At 46.6% G+C, this 16840-nt stretch overlaps 1 protein-coding gene across 1 annotated transcript in view; it reads right to left on the minus strand.

The window, feature by feature from the left end:
* The window catches only part of LOC117517263 (cilia- and flagella-associated protein 47-like), a 151258-nt gene that overhangs the window by 59233 nt on the left and 75185 nt on the right, over positions 1-16840 (minus strand). Inside the window, exons 53-54 of the mRNA XM_034178250.1 lie at positions 14934-15029; positions 5115-5301 (exon numbers count right to left, since the gene is read on the minus strand). Coding sequence (XP_034034141.1) covers positions 5115-5301; positions 14934-15029 — 283 coding nt within the window. The remainder of the gene's footprint in view (positions 1-5114; positions 5302-14933; positions 15030-16840) is intronic.

Below are 16840 nucleotides of genomic sequence, written 5' to 3' on the forward strand. Positions count from 1 at the left end.
GCTTGGTTCGCACTGCCGGTAGTAAGTCAAACCTGTTTCCAGTGCACGTTGGCCTCCGCCAGGGCTGCCCTTTGTCACCAGTTCTGTTCATTATTTTTATGGACAGAATTTCTAGGTGCAGCCAGGGTGTAGAGGGGGTCTGGTTTGGGAACCACAGAATCTCCTCTCTGCTGTTTGCGGACGATGTGGTTCTGTTGGCTTCGTCAAATCAGGACCTTCAGCGTGCACTGGGGTGGTTTGCAGCCGAGTGTGAGGCGTCCGGGATGAAAATCAGCACCTCCAAATCCGAGGCCATGGTTCTCGACCGGAAAAAGGTGCTTTGCCCTCTTCAGGTCGGTGGAGTGTCCTTGCCTCAAGTGGAGGAGTTTAAGTATCTCGGGGTCTTGTTCACGAGTGAGGGACGGATGGAGCGTGAGATCGATAGACGGATCGGTGCAGCGTCTGCAGTGATGCGGCCGCTGTATCGGACCGTCGTGGTGAAGAGAGAGCTGAGTAGGGGGCAAAGCTCTCGATTTACCGATCGATCTACGTTCCAATCCTCACCTATGGCCATGAGATTTGGCTAATGACCGAAAGAACGAGATCACGGGTACAAGCGGCCGAGATGAGTTTCCTCCGCAGGGTGGCTGGGCGCTCCCTTAGAGATAGGGTGAGGAGCTCGGTCACTCGGGAGGAGCTCGGAGTCGGGCCGCTGCTCCTCCACGTCGAAAGGAGTCAGTTGAGGTGGCTCAGGCATCTTTTCCGGATGCCCCCTGGACGCCTCGCTGGAGAGGTGTTCCAGGCACGTCCCATTGGGAGGAGGCCCCTGGGAAGACCCAGGACACGCTGGAAGGATTACATCTCTCGGCTGGCTTGGGAACGCCTTGGGGTTCCCCAGAGGAGCTGGGGGAGGTGTGTGTGGATCGGGAGGTCTGGGCGGCTTTGCTTGAGCTGCTGCCCCCGCGACCCGACTCCGGATAAAGCGGAAGAAAATGGATGGATGGATGCCTGAAGTGTAGTTACGTAGGTTAAAATAAATAAATAAATAAATAATTTCAAGTGACACAGGATGATAAAGCTCTACAAGTCATGACAAACTGCATGGAGAAAATTACAGGAAGCCTATAAATTCCCCATTCACCTTGGGTTAATATTCTGCAGTGGAAGATCTCATGACGAACTCAAAAAGGTCTTGGAGACACTTGTAGGTTGTGCCAAAATTATGTGTGTATAGCAAGTGACCAGATCTGATTTCTGTGTCTGTATTGCAGTCCTCATCTACCATCTAATCCACATTATTTGCTATAGTAATGAAAGTCATACACCTAAACAGTCATATGACTGCTCTCCGATGTCAGAATGCTATAGATATATATAGACTATAATCAAAGCTGGTCTGTTCATATGTATTTACATTGTTAAGTTTATATATTATAAAATAACACGAGGTGTGTTGTCGGGTAACTGTTCAGCCAAACGAGCCATTAGGTAAAACCTGCATATGCATGTGGAATAAAGACAAATGATGCAGACAGACTAAGCATCAAATGAAACTGTCATGACTGGGTGTGCCATGGCACAGAAAGTGGTAGGACACACAATGCAGACTCGCAGGCTGACGTGTGGAGGTAAAATAGGCTTTATCAAAAAACAGACAGTGGTTCGATACACAATAAGGCAGTCAGCGAGGTGGTGGTACAGACAGATGAGAGGCAGCTTCATAGTTCAGTTCACAAGCTGGGGTCAGGTTCACGGCGTGGTGGAGATCGAGACAAACAAGCAAGGTCCAAAACACGAGGCAAACAGACTATGACAAAAGGCGAGGATGTGACACACGATCAACAAACTAGCAGGGAAGTGAGAGCTTAAATACAAGGGAAGTAATCAGGGCGTGATGTAAAGCAGGTGTGGGGAAGGTTCTGGAAGGGGAGTGGCCAGACAAGTCAGGTGGGCGTGACAGACAAAACAAGTAAGTGCAAGTGACCCCACCTACAACCAACAGAGACAAAAAGAACTGAATACCACAGAAAAATAAAAAGCAGAAACTTAACTAAGACAAAACTCCCAAAGTGGCTAAAGTACAAGGGAAAAGCAACTAATGATTACAGAGAAAGACGGAGTGCTACACCATGAGAAAATAAAAAAACAAAGACTAACTAGAATTCACTGGTGGCCAAAATAGAACAACAGATAATACAACATATGATCAAAATAAACAGATAAGTGTTACACTAACGATTAAGTGGGAAACAGAACTGATGACTACAGAATAAAAGGTGATACAATAAATGATAAAGTGGAAAACAGAATAATGACTAACTAGAAAATAGATGATACAGAGAATGCAATACACAAGCAAAGGAACATAACCAGGTGAAACACTGAAGACAAATAATAACCAAAACCAGAGAATAAGCATAATACAATAAATGTGATGAAACTAAAATGAGACACAACTAACAAGCAATAAAGAGAAACACACTACATGCCCAACAGGAACTAAGACAAAACTAAATACATGGCAATCCAAGAGATACACAGAAAATAAATGAAACACAACTATTCATAAACAAGATGAAAGCACAGAAGCAAAAGATAAACAGAAACCATAAACAAAATGATCAAAAACAGAAGTAAGGCAAGATAATCAAACCATGACCAGGGCCCTGAATGAGCCGAATCCTGACAGAAACATGAGATTCATGGACATGTGAGGCACATGTCTGAAATGATATGTCATGCAGTGTGTTTTAGGCATGAGGGGGTTATAGACTCAGAATCCCATCTAAGTGTTCCTTTTTGATTTTTCAAGGTTAGTTTGGGCATGTGTGTGTGTGTGTGTGTGTGTGCCAGCCTGCGCAACTTCTTTTTTCTGTCATCCAGCTCTCTCTGCATAAAGCGTGCAGCGCAGCTTTATGTGGCGTAAAGTCACAGATGTAACAAAATGCAGTCAGAATCCAAAAATGTGATTTGAATTGTTTTTCAAACTACTTACCACTGATAGTGAAGCAGATAACCGAATTTTTACAGAGGAATCCTTCAAATGATGATACAAGCACCAAATTCGGAATAAATACTCCTTAGACATTACTCTTTGTAAAAAACTGGCTGGCCACTTGAATTTACAATAGACGGCCAGACAGGGGTCAGCTGAAGTATTACACAGGGTCAAAATGGAAAAATGTTCCAATCATATTGAAAACTGTTCCACGTTATTTGTCTGATCATAAAAGTTCCAAAAAGATATACAGTAGTGTTCAGAATAATAGTAGTGGTATGTGACTAAAAAGATTAATCCAGGTTTTGAATATATTTCTTATTGTTACATGGGAAACAAGGTACTAGTAGATTCAGTAGATTCTCACAAATCCAACAAGACCAAGCATTCATGATATGCACACTCTTAAGGCTATGAAATTGGGCTATTAGTTTAAAAAAAAGTAGAAAAGGGGGTATTCACAATAATAGTAGTGTGGCATTCAGTCAGTGAGTTCATCAATTTTGTGGAACAAACAGGTGTGAATCAGGTGTCCCCTATTTAAGGATGAAGCCAGCACCTGTTGAACATGCTTTTCTCTTTGAAAGCCTGAGGAAAATGGGACGTTCAAGACATTGTTCAGAAGAACAGTGTAGTTTGATTAAAAAGTTGATTGGAGAGGGGAAAACTTATACGCAGGTGCAAAAAATTATAGGCTGTTCATCTACAATGATCTCCAATGCTTTAAAATGGACAAAAAAAAACAGGGACGCGTGGAAGAAAACGGAAAACAACCATCAAAATGGACAAGAAAAACCAGAATGGCAAAGGCTCACCCATTGATCAGCTCCAGGGTGATCAAAGACAGTCTGGAGTTACCTGTAAGTGCTGTGACAGTTAGAAGATGCCTGTGTGAAGCTAATTTATTTGCAAGAATCCCCCACAAAGTCCCTCTGTTAAATAAAAGGCATGTGCAGAAGAGGTTACAATTTGCCAAAGAACACATCAACTGGCCTAAAGAGAAATAGAGGAATATTTTGTGGACTGATGAGAGTAAAATTGTTCTTTTTGGGTCCAAGGGCCGCAGAGAGTTTGTGAGACAACCCCCAAACTCTGAATTCAAGCCACAGTTCACAGTGAAGACAGTGAAGCATGGTGGTGCAAGCATCATCATATGGGCATGTTTCTCCTACTATGGTGTTGGGCCTATATCTCGCATACCAGGTATCATGGATCAGTTTGGATATGTCAAAATACTTGAAGAGGTCATGTTGCCTTATGCTGAAGAGGACATGCCCTTGAAATGGGTGTTTCAACAAGACAATGACCCCAAGCACACTAGTAAATGAGCAAAATCTTGGTTCCAAACCAACAAAATTAATGCCTCGCAGATGTGAAGAAATCATGAAAAACTGTGGTTATACAACTAAATACTAGTTTAGTGATTCACAGGATTGCTAAAAAAGCAGTTTGAACATAATAGTTTTGAGTTTGTAGCGTCAACAGCAGATGCTACTATTATTGTGAACACCCCCTTTTCTATTTTTTTTTTTTACTAATAGCCCAATTTCATAGCCTTAAGAGTGTGCATATCATGAATGCTTGGTCTTGTTGGATTTGTGAGAATCTACTAAATCTACTGGTACCTTGTATCCGATGTAACAATAAGAAATATACTCAAAACCTGGATTAATCTTTTTAGTCACAAAGCACTACTATTATTCTGAACACTACTGTACTATAGACTACCTATGACTGAATGTTATGGGGTAAAAACAACAAGAATGGTGACAAAGGTCAATTTCATTTGTACAGTCATAAGTATTAACGCAATTCCAATTGCATTTTTAGATTCCCCTCTATGCTGCACTATGATCCTTGAAATGGATTTGGAAAAAATGGATTTCATGCTTTTGACTATTCAGACTTTCAACATGAAATCAGATTCAAACTGGATATGTACATAAGTTGGTATGCAGTCTGAGCAAGGCAAAAACGTTTGGTTAGTTTGGGCCCAAGGGCCTTGGAGGTAAAGTAAATATAGTGATAAATCCTATATCCTATATCCTTCCTGGGGATATCCTTCACCATATCCCCAGGAAGGTGAGGAAGAATTGCTTGGCTGGACATATAGGAATATTACATGCACGTGACCTACCTGTACTCCAGATGGTTTTCTTCATGTTTTGGTACTGCGCGTTGAGCCAGGAGAGCAGCTGGAGCTCCCAGGGAGAGTAGATGTTACTGGCCTGCAATTGTAAACCGACTGGCAGAATTTCTCTGGTGTCTTTCTGGCTGAGGTTTGTGTTCAAATGTCTCTCTGATACACGACACAACACCAGCACCTGGGCAGGGAAAGAAAAACATACAAGACTGGTATTTAACAGGATCAGACTAACTTTCAAACACTACCATACATTAATTACTTCAGCTTGGTGTATTCTCAGTCTTCAGCACTAACCTTTGGCTTGTTTCAACCTTTATTCTACCGCTAACTGTACTTTTCGACATTAAGTGTCAAGGGAAACAGAATTGGGTTTATACAACCCCTGGCAATAATTATGGAATCACCGGCCTTGGAGGATGTTCATTCAGTTGTTTAATTTTGTAGAAAAAAAGCAGATCACAGACATGACACAAAACTAAAGTCATTTCAAATGGCAACTTTCTGGCTTTAAGAAACACTATAAGAAATCAAGAAAAAAAAATTGTGGCAGTCAGTAATGGTTACTTTTTTAAACCAAGCAGAGGGAAAAAAATATGGACTCACTCAAGTCTGAAGAATAAATTATGGAATCACCCTGTAAATTTTCATCCCCAAAACTAACACCTGCATTAAATCAGATCTGCTCATTAGTCTGCATCTAAAAAGGAGTGATCACACCTTGGAGAGCTGTTGCACCAAGTGGACTGACATGAATCATGGCTCCAACACAAGAGATGTCAATTGAAACAAAGGAGAGGATTATCAAACTCTTAAAAGAGGATAAATCATCACGCAATGTTGCAAAAGATGCTGGTTGTTCACAGTCAGCTGTGTCTAAACTCTGGACCAAATACAAACAACATGGGAAGGTTGTTAAAGGCAAACATACTGGTAGACCAAGGAAGACATCAAAGCGTCAAGACAGAAAACTTAAAGCAATATGTCTCAAAAATCGAAAATGCACAACAAAACAAATGAGGAACGAATGGGAGGAAACTGGAATCAATGTCTGTGACCGAATTGTAAGAAACCGCCTAAAGGAAATGGGATTTACATACAGAAAAGCTAAACGTGTTATGTGCAGACGCAGGTTGAGGAGCGGACCAACGTCTGACCGAACCCAGCGCTAAATAACCAGAAAGCGGTTCCACACACAAAACGATTTTATTTCCCCTCCAGTGCAATAATTAGTGTACAACATAAATATTTGGTTTGTCTGGTGGAGTGAAGGATGGCGCGCTCTCCAGCGCCCAAAAGGATCAAAGCCTCGGCGCTTCTGGACTCAGATTCACCGCCAAACACCCCCCAGGTGGACACGACAAACTGACTCTGTGAAGGATGGAAAAGGTGAGGTAAGTCAACAGAGCTACAGCAAATATCCTTCAGAGGCACACACTATCAGCAACACATTCAGGTCTGAATTTAAGCTTTATGTAAATGAGCAGCTTCTCACAACAGGTGGAGGATCATCAGTCCGTACGCCACGGCAGTGAGAAGCAAACTGCACAATTCTCATCAATGTTCAAATATACTGCGTAATAAAATGCCAAATTACTATTAATGATCATTCAGACAATAATCACCTCTGATGTGTGCTGACAGCATGTGTCCCTCACCCGTCCTCCTTCACAGGCACGATGTGTCAAACCCCGGCGCGGTCCTCAGCGTCTCACAAACGAACGTCACAAGGTCGAGTTCCCGGCAATTCTGCTTGAACCACTCATGGCTTAAATGCAGAACGCCATCTCATTATCTGCTTCAGCTGAAAGTCTTTAAGTTTACACGTGAGCATCATCCACAGGTGCTGCGAGTCAGTAGGCCTGCACGTGAACATCCTCCACAGGTGCAGCTAATAATGCTGATGAGGGTGAAGGACTCTTCTGCCAGCACCTTCTCCACAGACAAAAAACAGTTTGCATACCACCTGGAGAGCAAAGAAAAGAAAACAACACAAAAACATCCAGCCAAACCCCCCAACACACAACAAAACGAAAGCCATCATTAACACCTAAACAGGAAAAAACAAGGTTACAATGGGCTAAGGAAAAGCAATCGTGGACTGTGGATGACTGGATGAAAGTCATATTCAGTGATGAATCTCGAATCTGCATTGGGCAAGGTGATGATGCTGGAACTTTTGTTTGGTGCCGTTCCAATGAGATTTATGAAGCTGACTGCCTGAAGAGAACATGTAAATTTCCACAGTCATTGATGATATGGGGCTGTACGTCAGGTAAAGGCACTGGGGAGATGGCTGTCATTACATCATCAATAAATGCACAAGTTTACGTTGATATTTTGGACACTTTTCTTATACCATCAATTGAAAGGATGTTTGGGGATGATGAAATCATTTTTCAAGATGATAATGCATCTTGCCATAGAGCAAAAACTGTGAAAACATTCCTTGCAAAAAGACACATAGGGTCAATGTCATGGCCTGCAAATAGTCCGGATCTTAATCCAATTGAAAATCTTTGGTGGAAGTTGAAGAAAATGGTCCATGACAAGGCTCCAACCTGCAAAGCTGATCTGGCAACAGCAATCAGAGAAAGTTGGAGCAAGATTGATGAAGAGTACTGTTTGTCACTCATTAAGTTCATGCCTCAGAGACTGCAAGCTGTTATAAAAGTCAGAGGTGGTGCAACAAAATACTAGTGATGTGTTGGAGCGTTCTTTTGTTTTTCATGATTCCATAATTTTTTCCTCAGAATTGAGTGATTCCATATTTTTTTCCCTCTGCTTGGTCTAAAAAAGTAACCGTTACTGACGGCCACAATTTTTTTTCCTCATTTCTTATAGTGTTTCTTAAAGCCAGAAAGTTGCCATTTGAAATGACTTTAGTTTTGTGTCATGTCTGTGATCTGCTTTTTTCTACAAAATTAAACAACTGAATGAACATCCTCCAGGGCCGGTGATTCCATAATTTTTGTCAGGGGTTGTAAAAGTGAAATATAAAGGACAAACAGTCGTGTTTCTGCTTCATCTGTGTCATTTCCTGTTTTATTTTGACATTCCCTTCCCTTGTGTGTTTCTGTGTGAATCCATTGTCCAAATTAGTGCAGCAGGGTTTAGTGATAGAGGTATTATTTTTGCTTTGAAAGTCAACCATTTCCTTTGGATGAACATTAGTCCTTACTGCTTACCTAAGTTTGATTTGTTCCCATATCAGTGCATGAATACTGAAAACTTCCAGAATAGAAAGTTGAACTGCTTGTATCATGAACTAGGGGCAAAGCCAGGGGAGCACCCCCCTCTCCCTTTTCATGGACCAAAAAAAATTGCTGATTTTAAATTGCTGAATTTATTCAGCAACAAGTAATTCAGCTGGATACATTTGTACCAGACTATCAGGAAGGTATAGCAAGGTTGTTCACCTTTATAGCCAAAGACAGTTCAAATGTTTTGTTACTTCTCATCATAACGTCACTGTTGTGTGGGCCGCTGAAGAGGAGGTACTGCTGGCCCACCACCACCAGATGGCGCCCTGCTTGGAGTGCGGGCTTCAAGCACGAGAGGGCGTCGGAGCCACTGGGAGTGACAGCTGTCACTCATCACCAGCACCAGCTGTCACTCATACAACTCATCACCATCACCACAAAGGCCGGACTGCAACTCCACCTCCTCGCCGAGAAATCAGCTACCATAAGAGGTCATTTCTCAGCAGCAAAAGTATAGTCTGAACTTCTTTGCAGCCGTTTTCCTGTGGTGTTTCCTTATCTGTGGGATTGGCGTTAGGTGTGACCAGCGACGGCTTCGCTTCACACTCCAACCAGATAAGTGGTTAGACAGGAGCTGCACGAGTGTGTGATTGGAGGTGGAGGTGCTCCCTCCCAAAAGAACACAGACTGTGGGATTACTGAGTGTGCAAACTCACACTCATCAACTCTGTTTCTGTTCTCTGCCAGCAGTACTAGGTCTGACAGCTGGAGACGGTGGCCACCTGCGGATCCAGGACTTGGCGGCTCCGGTGTTCTTCAGATCCGTTGGCGGTGAAGGCCGGGTGGGATCCGGCTCGGTTCTGGACGGATGTCTCCTATCCTCAAGCCTGCCCACACGTCACTCAACATATAATTGTTTGGCTTATCCATTGCCCGTTCATTTAACGCCCCCTGTTGTGGGTCCGTGTTCCTACACTTTCACAACAGGATTTCTCGGCCAGCGTCATGGATCCCGAGGGGTGTCAACCATTGCTTGAACAGCCAATGGAAGAGCGAGGTGCACAGGCGTCAGCAAGAGGCGTGTTAGGTGAGCTGCAGCAAATCTTAACCGCTTTCACTGCTCGGTTGGACTTAGTCCCCGAGCAGAATGTGATTCTCAATCGGAGGATGGAGGCTCTCACCGCCCAGGTGGAAGCGCATGCTCAGGGCGCTGCTGCAGCACCTCCTCCTGCTGACCGAATGCCAGAAACAGACGTTCCACACGAACCCCCCCACCTTCCCCTGAAGCATACATAAGCCCTCCGGAGCCGTACAGAGGCTGTGTTGAGACGTGCGCGGACTTCTTGATGCAGTGCTCGCTCGTCTTTTCACAGCGTCCCATCATGTACGCGTCAAACGCTAGCCGGGTGGCTTACGTTATAAATTTGCTTCGAGGAGAGGCACGCGCCTGGGCTACAGCGCTCTGGGAGCAGAATTCACGGCTCCTAACGACATATGCTGGGTTTGTGAGGGAGTTCAGACAGGTGTTCGACCACCCTCATAGAGGCGAGACCGCTTCAAGCGTGCTGCTGTCGATAAGACAGGGGTGTCGGAGCGCAGCGAAGTATGCAGTAGACTTCCGCATCGCGGCAGCGCGAGCCGGCTGGAATGCTGTTGCGCTCCGCGCCGCCTTTGTAAACGGACTGTCTCTGGTCCTTAAGGAGCACCTGGTGGCGAAGGACGAGCCGCGGGATTTAGACGGGCTTATCGACCTAGTTATACGGTTAGACAACCGATTAACAGAACACCGACGGGAGCGAGACGAAGGGCGTGGTCAGGCACAAGCCATCCCTCTTCCTCCCGGGTCCAAAAGGGAGCCGCCTTCCCCACGCTCCACAGCCAGGGCACTCCACGTGACGACAGCTCCCCCTGCTGACGTTGCTATGGAAACGAGCAGGGCCAAAAGGCGATCAGATCAGAGACAAAGGAGGCTGTTCCGTGGGGAGTGTTTTCACTGCAGCTCAACCGAGCACACGCAGAAAAACTGCCCCAAACGGTCAATACAGCAGCACTCGTCCTTAGAGACTGGGCTAAGGGTGGGTCACAATACCCACGCGGGGAGACCCCGAAAATCTGCACGCATCCCAGTCACAATCCTGAGTGGGGATCTAACCCTTCACGCCCCAGCACTGGTGGACACGGGGTCGGAGGGGAATCTGCTGGACAGCAGATGGGCAAGGGAAGTCGGGCTCCCTCTAGTGGCTCTACCTTCACCTTTGAAGGTACGGGCACTAGATGGCACCCTTCTTCCATTAATCACACACCAGACACAGCCAGTGACATTGGTGGTGTCTGGAAATCACAGGGAGGAGATTGTGTTTTATGTAACACCTTCTACCTCCCGTGTGATTTTGGGTTATCCTTGGATGATAAAACACAATCCCCGGATTGATTGGCCGGCTGAGGTTGTGGCTCAGTGGAGTGAAACCTGCCACCGGGAATGTCTCGGATCCTCGGTTCCGCCTGGTGTGACAGCTAGTGAGGAGGTTAAAGTCCCTCCCAATCTGACGGCGGTGCCAAGTGAGTACCACGATCTTGCTGACGTTTTCAGCAAAGATCTGGCGCTCACCCTTCCCCCGCACCGTCCGTACGATTGTGCCATTGATTTGATCCCGGGCATTGAGTACCCGTTCAGCAGGCTGTACAACCTCTCACGTCCTGAGCGAGAATCAATGGAGACCTACATCCGGGATTCATTAGCTGCCGGGCTGATCCGGAACTCCACCTCCCCGATGGGTGCTGGTTTCTTTTTTGTGGGCAAGAAAGATGGCGGACTCCGTCCATGCATGAGATCCCTGAATGAGATCACGGTTCGCAACCGATACCCTCTGCCCCTGTTAGATTCAGTGTTCACGCCCCTACATGGAGCCCAAATTTTCACAAAGCTGGATCTTAGAAATGCGTACCACCTGGTTTGGATTCGGAAGGGAGATGAATGGAAGACGGCATTTAACACCCCGTTAGGTCACTTTGAGTACCTGGTCATGCCATTTGGCCTCACTAACGCCCCCGCGACGTTCCAAGCTTTGGTAAATGATGTCTTGCGGGACTTCCTGCATCAGTTTGTCTTCGTATATCTAGACGATATACTCATCTTTTCCCCGGATCCTGAGACTCGTTACGCATGTACGTCAGGTCCTGCAGCGGTTGTTGGAGAACCGGCTGTTTGTGAAGGGCGAGAAGTGCGAGTTCCACCGTACTTCTTTGTCCTTCCTGGGGTTCATAATCTCCTCCAACTCCGTCGCCCCTGATCCGTCCAAGGTTGCGGCGGTGAGAGATTGGCCCCAACCAACAAACCGTAGGAAACTGCAACAGTTCCTCGGTTTTGCAAATTTCTACCGGAGGTTCATCAAGGGCTACAGTCAGGTAGTTAGCCCCCTGACAGCCCTGACCTCCACTAAAGTCCCCTTAACCTGGTCGGATCGGTGCAAAGCCGCGTTTAGGGAGTTGAAACGTCGGTTCTTAACTGCGCCAGTCCTGGTGCAGCCCGATCCAAATCGCCAGTTTATAGTTGAAGTGGATGCCTCTGACTCAGGGATAGGAGCCGTGCTATCCCAGAGCGGGGAGTCCGACAAGGTTCTCCACCCTTGTGCCTATTTCTCCCGCAGGTTGACCCCGGCTGAAAGGAATTATGACGTCGGCAATCGGGAACTTCTTGCGGTGAAGGAGGCTCTAGAGGAGTGGAGACACCTGTTGGAAGGAGCTTCGGTACCATTCACGGTTTTCACGGACCATCGGAACCTGGAGTACATCCGGACCGCCAAGCGTCTGAACCCCAGGCAAGCCCGCTGGTCACTGTTCTTCGGGCGTTTTGACTTTCGGATCACATACCGCCCCGGGACGAAGAACCAACGGTCTGACACCCTGTCCCGGGTGCACGAGGAGGAAGTCAGGACTGAGCTGTCAGACCCGACTGAAACCATCATCCCCGAGTCCACTGTCGTGGCCACCCTTACCTGGGACATGGAGAAGACCGTCCGGGAGGCCCTGACATGGAACCCGGACCCGGGGACTGGACCGAAGAACAAGATGTACGTCCCACCAGAGGCCAGGGCTGCAGTCCTGGACTTCTGTCACGGTTCCAAGCTCTCCTGCCACCCAGGGGTGCGAAGAACTGTGGCAGTTGTCTGGCAGCGTCTCTGGAAGCCGACGTCTGGGAGTACGTCCAGGCCTGCACTACCTGCGCCAGGGGCAAGGCGGACCACCACAAGATCCAAGGCCTGCTCCAGTGTCTCATCGCACCTGGTCTCACATCGGCCTGGACTTCGTCACGGGCCTCCCGCCGTCCCAGGGCATGACTACCATCCTCACGATAGTGGACCGGTTCTCCAAGGTGGCCCACTTTGTGGCCCTCCCGCACCTCCCGATGGCCCAGGAGACTGCAGACCTCCTGGTCCACCATGTCGTGCGTCTGCATGGGATTCCATTGGACATTGTCTCAGATCGTGGTCCTCAGTTCTCCTCCCAGGTCTGGAGGAGTTTCTGCAGGGAACTGGGGGCCACCGTAAGTCTCTCGTCCGGGTACCACCCCCAGACGAACGGACAGGCAGAGCGGGCGAACCAGGAATTGGAGCAGGCCCTCCGCTGCGTGACCTCCACGCACCCGACGGCCTGGAGTGACCATCTGGCCTGGATCGAGTACGCTCATAATAGCCAAGTGTCATCTGCCACTGGCCTCTCCCTATTTGAGGTATGTTTGGGGTACCAGCCCCCATTGTTTCCACTCGTGGAGGGAGAGGTCGGGGTGCCCTCAGTCCAGGCCCATCTGAGGAGGTGCCGTCGGGTGTGGCGTACCGCCCGCTCTGCCCTGCTCAAAGCCCGGACGAGGGCTAAGGCCCATGCAGACCGCCGGCGTGCCCCGGCCCCTAGGTATCAGCCCGGGCAGGCGGTTTGGCTATCTACAAAGGACATCCCCCTACAAGTGGAATCCCAAAAACTGAACGACAGATACATAGGACCCTTCACCAACCTAAAAGTCCTCAGTCCAGCTGCAGTGAAGCTAAAGCTGCCAGCTTCACTGCGGATACATCCGGTCTTTCACGTGTCACGACTCAAACCCTGCCACACCGCTCCACTCTGTGCCCCTGGACCGGCGCCGCCGCCTGCCCGGATCATTGACGGGGAGCCGGCTTGGACTGTGCGCCGGCTCCTGGACGTCCGTCGGAAGGGCTGGGGGTTCCAGTATTTGGTGGACTGGGAAGGATACGGACCCGAAGAACGCTCCTGGGTGAAGAGGAGCTTCATCCTGGACCCGGCCCTCCTGGCCGACTTCTACACCCGGCACCCGGACAAGCCTGGTCGGGCGCCAGGAGGCGCCCGTTGGGGGGGGGGGGTCCTGTTGTGTGGGCCGCTGAAGAGGAGGTACTGCTGGCCCACCACCACCAGATGGCGCCCTGCTTGGAGTGCGGGCTTCAAGCACGAGAGGGTGTCGAAGCCACTGGGAGTGACAGCTGTCACTCATCACCAGCACCAGCTGTCACTCATACAACTCATCACCATCACCATAAAGGCCGGACTGCAACTCCACCTCCTCGCCGAGAAATCAGCTACCATAAGAGGTCATTTCTCAGCAGTAAAAGTATAGTCTGAACTTCTTTGCAGCCGTTTTCCTGTGGTGTTTCCTTATCTGTGGGATTGGCGTTAGGTGTGACCAGCGACGGCTTCGCTTCACACTCCAACCAGATAAGTGGTTAGACAGGAGCTGCACGAGTGTGTGATTGGAGGTGGAGGTGCTCCCTCCCAAAAGAACACAGACTTGTGGGATTACTGAGTGTGCGAACTCACACTCATCAACTCTGTTTCTGTTCTCTGCCAGCAGTACCAGATCTGACAGCTGGAGACGGTGGCCACCTGGGGATCCAGGACTTGGCGGCTCCAGTGTTCTTCAGATCCGTTGGCGGTGAGGGCCGTGTGGGATCCGGCTCGGTTCTGGACGGACGTCTCCTATCCTCAAGCCTGCCCACACGTCACTCAACATATAATTGTTTGTAGTACCAAGAACTGTATTTGTCTGTATTCCGTTGTGCACTTCACAACATTAAATTGTTACTGTTTGGCTTATCCATTGCCCGTTCATTTAACGCCCCTGTTGTGGGTCCATGTTCCTACACTTTCACAACAGTCACAGCTTCACATTTAAGATTGTACAATACAAGTGAAAATTAATAATAATAAAAAAAAACATGTTATAAAATATCTGTGAAATATGCAAGAAATGGCACCTAAAAATTCAAAATGTTCTGGGGGGTGTGTTTACAGGAATTCCCCCCACCCCTAGGGAAGTGTGACTAAATAGCAACCTGAGCCCACTGGAATTTACAAAATCCTAGATCTGTCCTGTTAACTGAGCGATTACACTTATCTAGTACACTAAATGTATCGCTGAAGCTGAATTAGACTGTTTAACCAGCTAAAAGCCGACAGACATGTTTTGGTGAATCAGTATAAGGTAGAGCAAGAGGGTGATGGAAAATGTGCGGTGCAGGTGATTTCCAACAACAAGAATAGAAGACAGAAGTACATTAGACAGCAGATGAAGCTGGCAAAGGATGACCTGAAAGATTTTGGTCACCTTATATATTTGCAGCAGCACATCAGTCCAGCATTGTTTGCTCAGAGATTCATAGTCAGCATCGCTGTACATCCATCCCTCCCCTTTTTCCTTTAACTGAGACAGAAAAATACAGACGTGAGACTTTGAGAAAAACCCTTATGTGAATGAGAGAGTGAGATGCAGCATCATCAACCCTGTTTTCATTGCTAGCACTCAAGAGGCCACTGGTAAAACAAAAAATACAGTCAGTTACTTTCACACTCGCAGTATCCTTGTTTGTCCTGGACCAAGGACCAACTAAGCGGTAAACTTCAATGGCATCAAATGAAGCTATACCTAAAGCACAAAAAAGTGCAGTTCCTTGACTGGCCACTTGAGGCTGGCTCTGAAACAGAGTACATTTCTTTAGGAGTCTGTGTTAAAATGTCCAACTTAACAGAAATAATAAAGGATTATTAACCTTGGTGTTTTTCGCATGGTACTAACACCTCAGTTTGATATTTCCCCGTACAGACCGAGCAAACGAGGTTAATAATTTGTTTATTATATGGCTATTATATATATAAACACGCAAACTTACAGTATCACCCGACTATGCTGCTGACGGTGTTGAGCTTGCTCGCTTTCTTCACCTCCATGAAGAACTTGCTAACAGGTTGTCCGTTTGTTAGCTGGTAAGCTTTCAATCTGTGTTTTTTCTGATGCTGTTTAGATATTTATGGAGTACGTTGATGTCCGACTTGGTTTGTCTAATCATGTTTTTAGCTTACTGGTTTGTAACGAAAATACGCGTTATGGCGGACCAATTATCATGGAAACTGTCTGATATGGGAAAATATCATACCGGTAATGAGCCATTCAGAGTGCGAGTACCGTTGCAGCCATATAATCAACATGTTTACAGCCTGGTGTAAAAAAAACAGTTTTGGTCTCTATAGAGAGTTTTCCCCTCCATGACAACTGTACAGAGGGTGAATTTTTTTCTTACTTCTTAGTTGAAGATGTTTAAAGCCATAAAGTACTGTAAATTTGGGGGCGTGGTCACTATGAATGACAGCGGCAGAGCCAACTGTCTCCGCCTCTCACTGTGACCATAACTCAGAGTGCGCTTGATGCGGGTACTCGCTGTTGTGGAGGCTGTGTCTGTTTTGTTTGGAGTATTTCATTACAAGCACTTGGAATAATATGGAATAACACATCAGATCTTCTAAGATATCTCTGCTACAATATTCGCACTTAATGAAATTCTTGTCAGATTTAATATTGTATGCTAATGGCATAAGCACTTTTAGCAGCTGTCGGTACCCTGATCCGTTAAGCCCTGTCAATGAATGATTACTGAGAAAATAAGGATCATCATTTTTAATGTCCACACCAAAGCAAATTGTTTGAAGAACCACTGTGCAGAGCCCAAAAATATGATTTAATTAACACCCAAACCCTGTGTCAGCTCTGCCATCACTCAAACAGGCACTGTTTTATATATATATATATATACAGTGAGGAAAATAAGTATTTGAACACCCTGCGGTTTTGCAAGTTCTCCCACTTAGAAATCATGGAGGGGTCTGAAATTTTCATCTTAGGTGCATGTCCACTGTGAGAGACATAATCTAAAAAAAAAAAAAAAAAAAAAAAAATCCGGAAATCACAGTGTATGATTTTTTAATAATTTATTTGTATGTTACTGCTGCAAATAAGCATTTGAACATCTACCAACCAGCAAGAATTCTGGCTCACACAGACCTGTTAATTTTTCTTTAAGAAGCCCTCTTATTTTGCACTCTTTACCTGTATTAATTGCACCTGTTTGAACTTGTTACCTGTATAAAAGACACCTGTTCACACACTCAATCAATCACACTCCAACCTGTCCACCATAGCCAAGACCAAAGAGCTGTCTAAGGACACCAGGGACAAAACTT

This window comes from Thalassophryne amazonica, chromosome 1, assembly GCF_902500255.1.
Source record: "Thalassophryne amazonica chromosome 1, fThaAma1.1, whole genome shotgun sequence".
NCBI classification, from domain to species: domain Eukaryota; kingdom Metazoa; phylum Chordata; class Actinopteri; order Batrachoidiformes; family Batrachoididae; genus Thalassophryne; species Thalassophryne amazonica.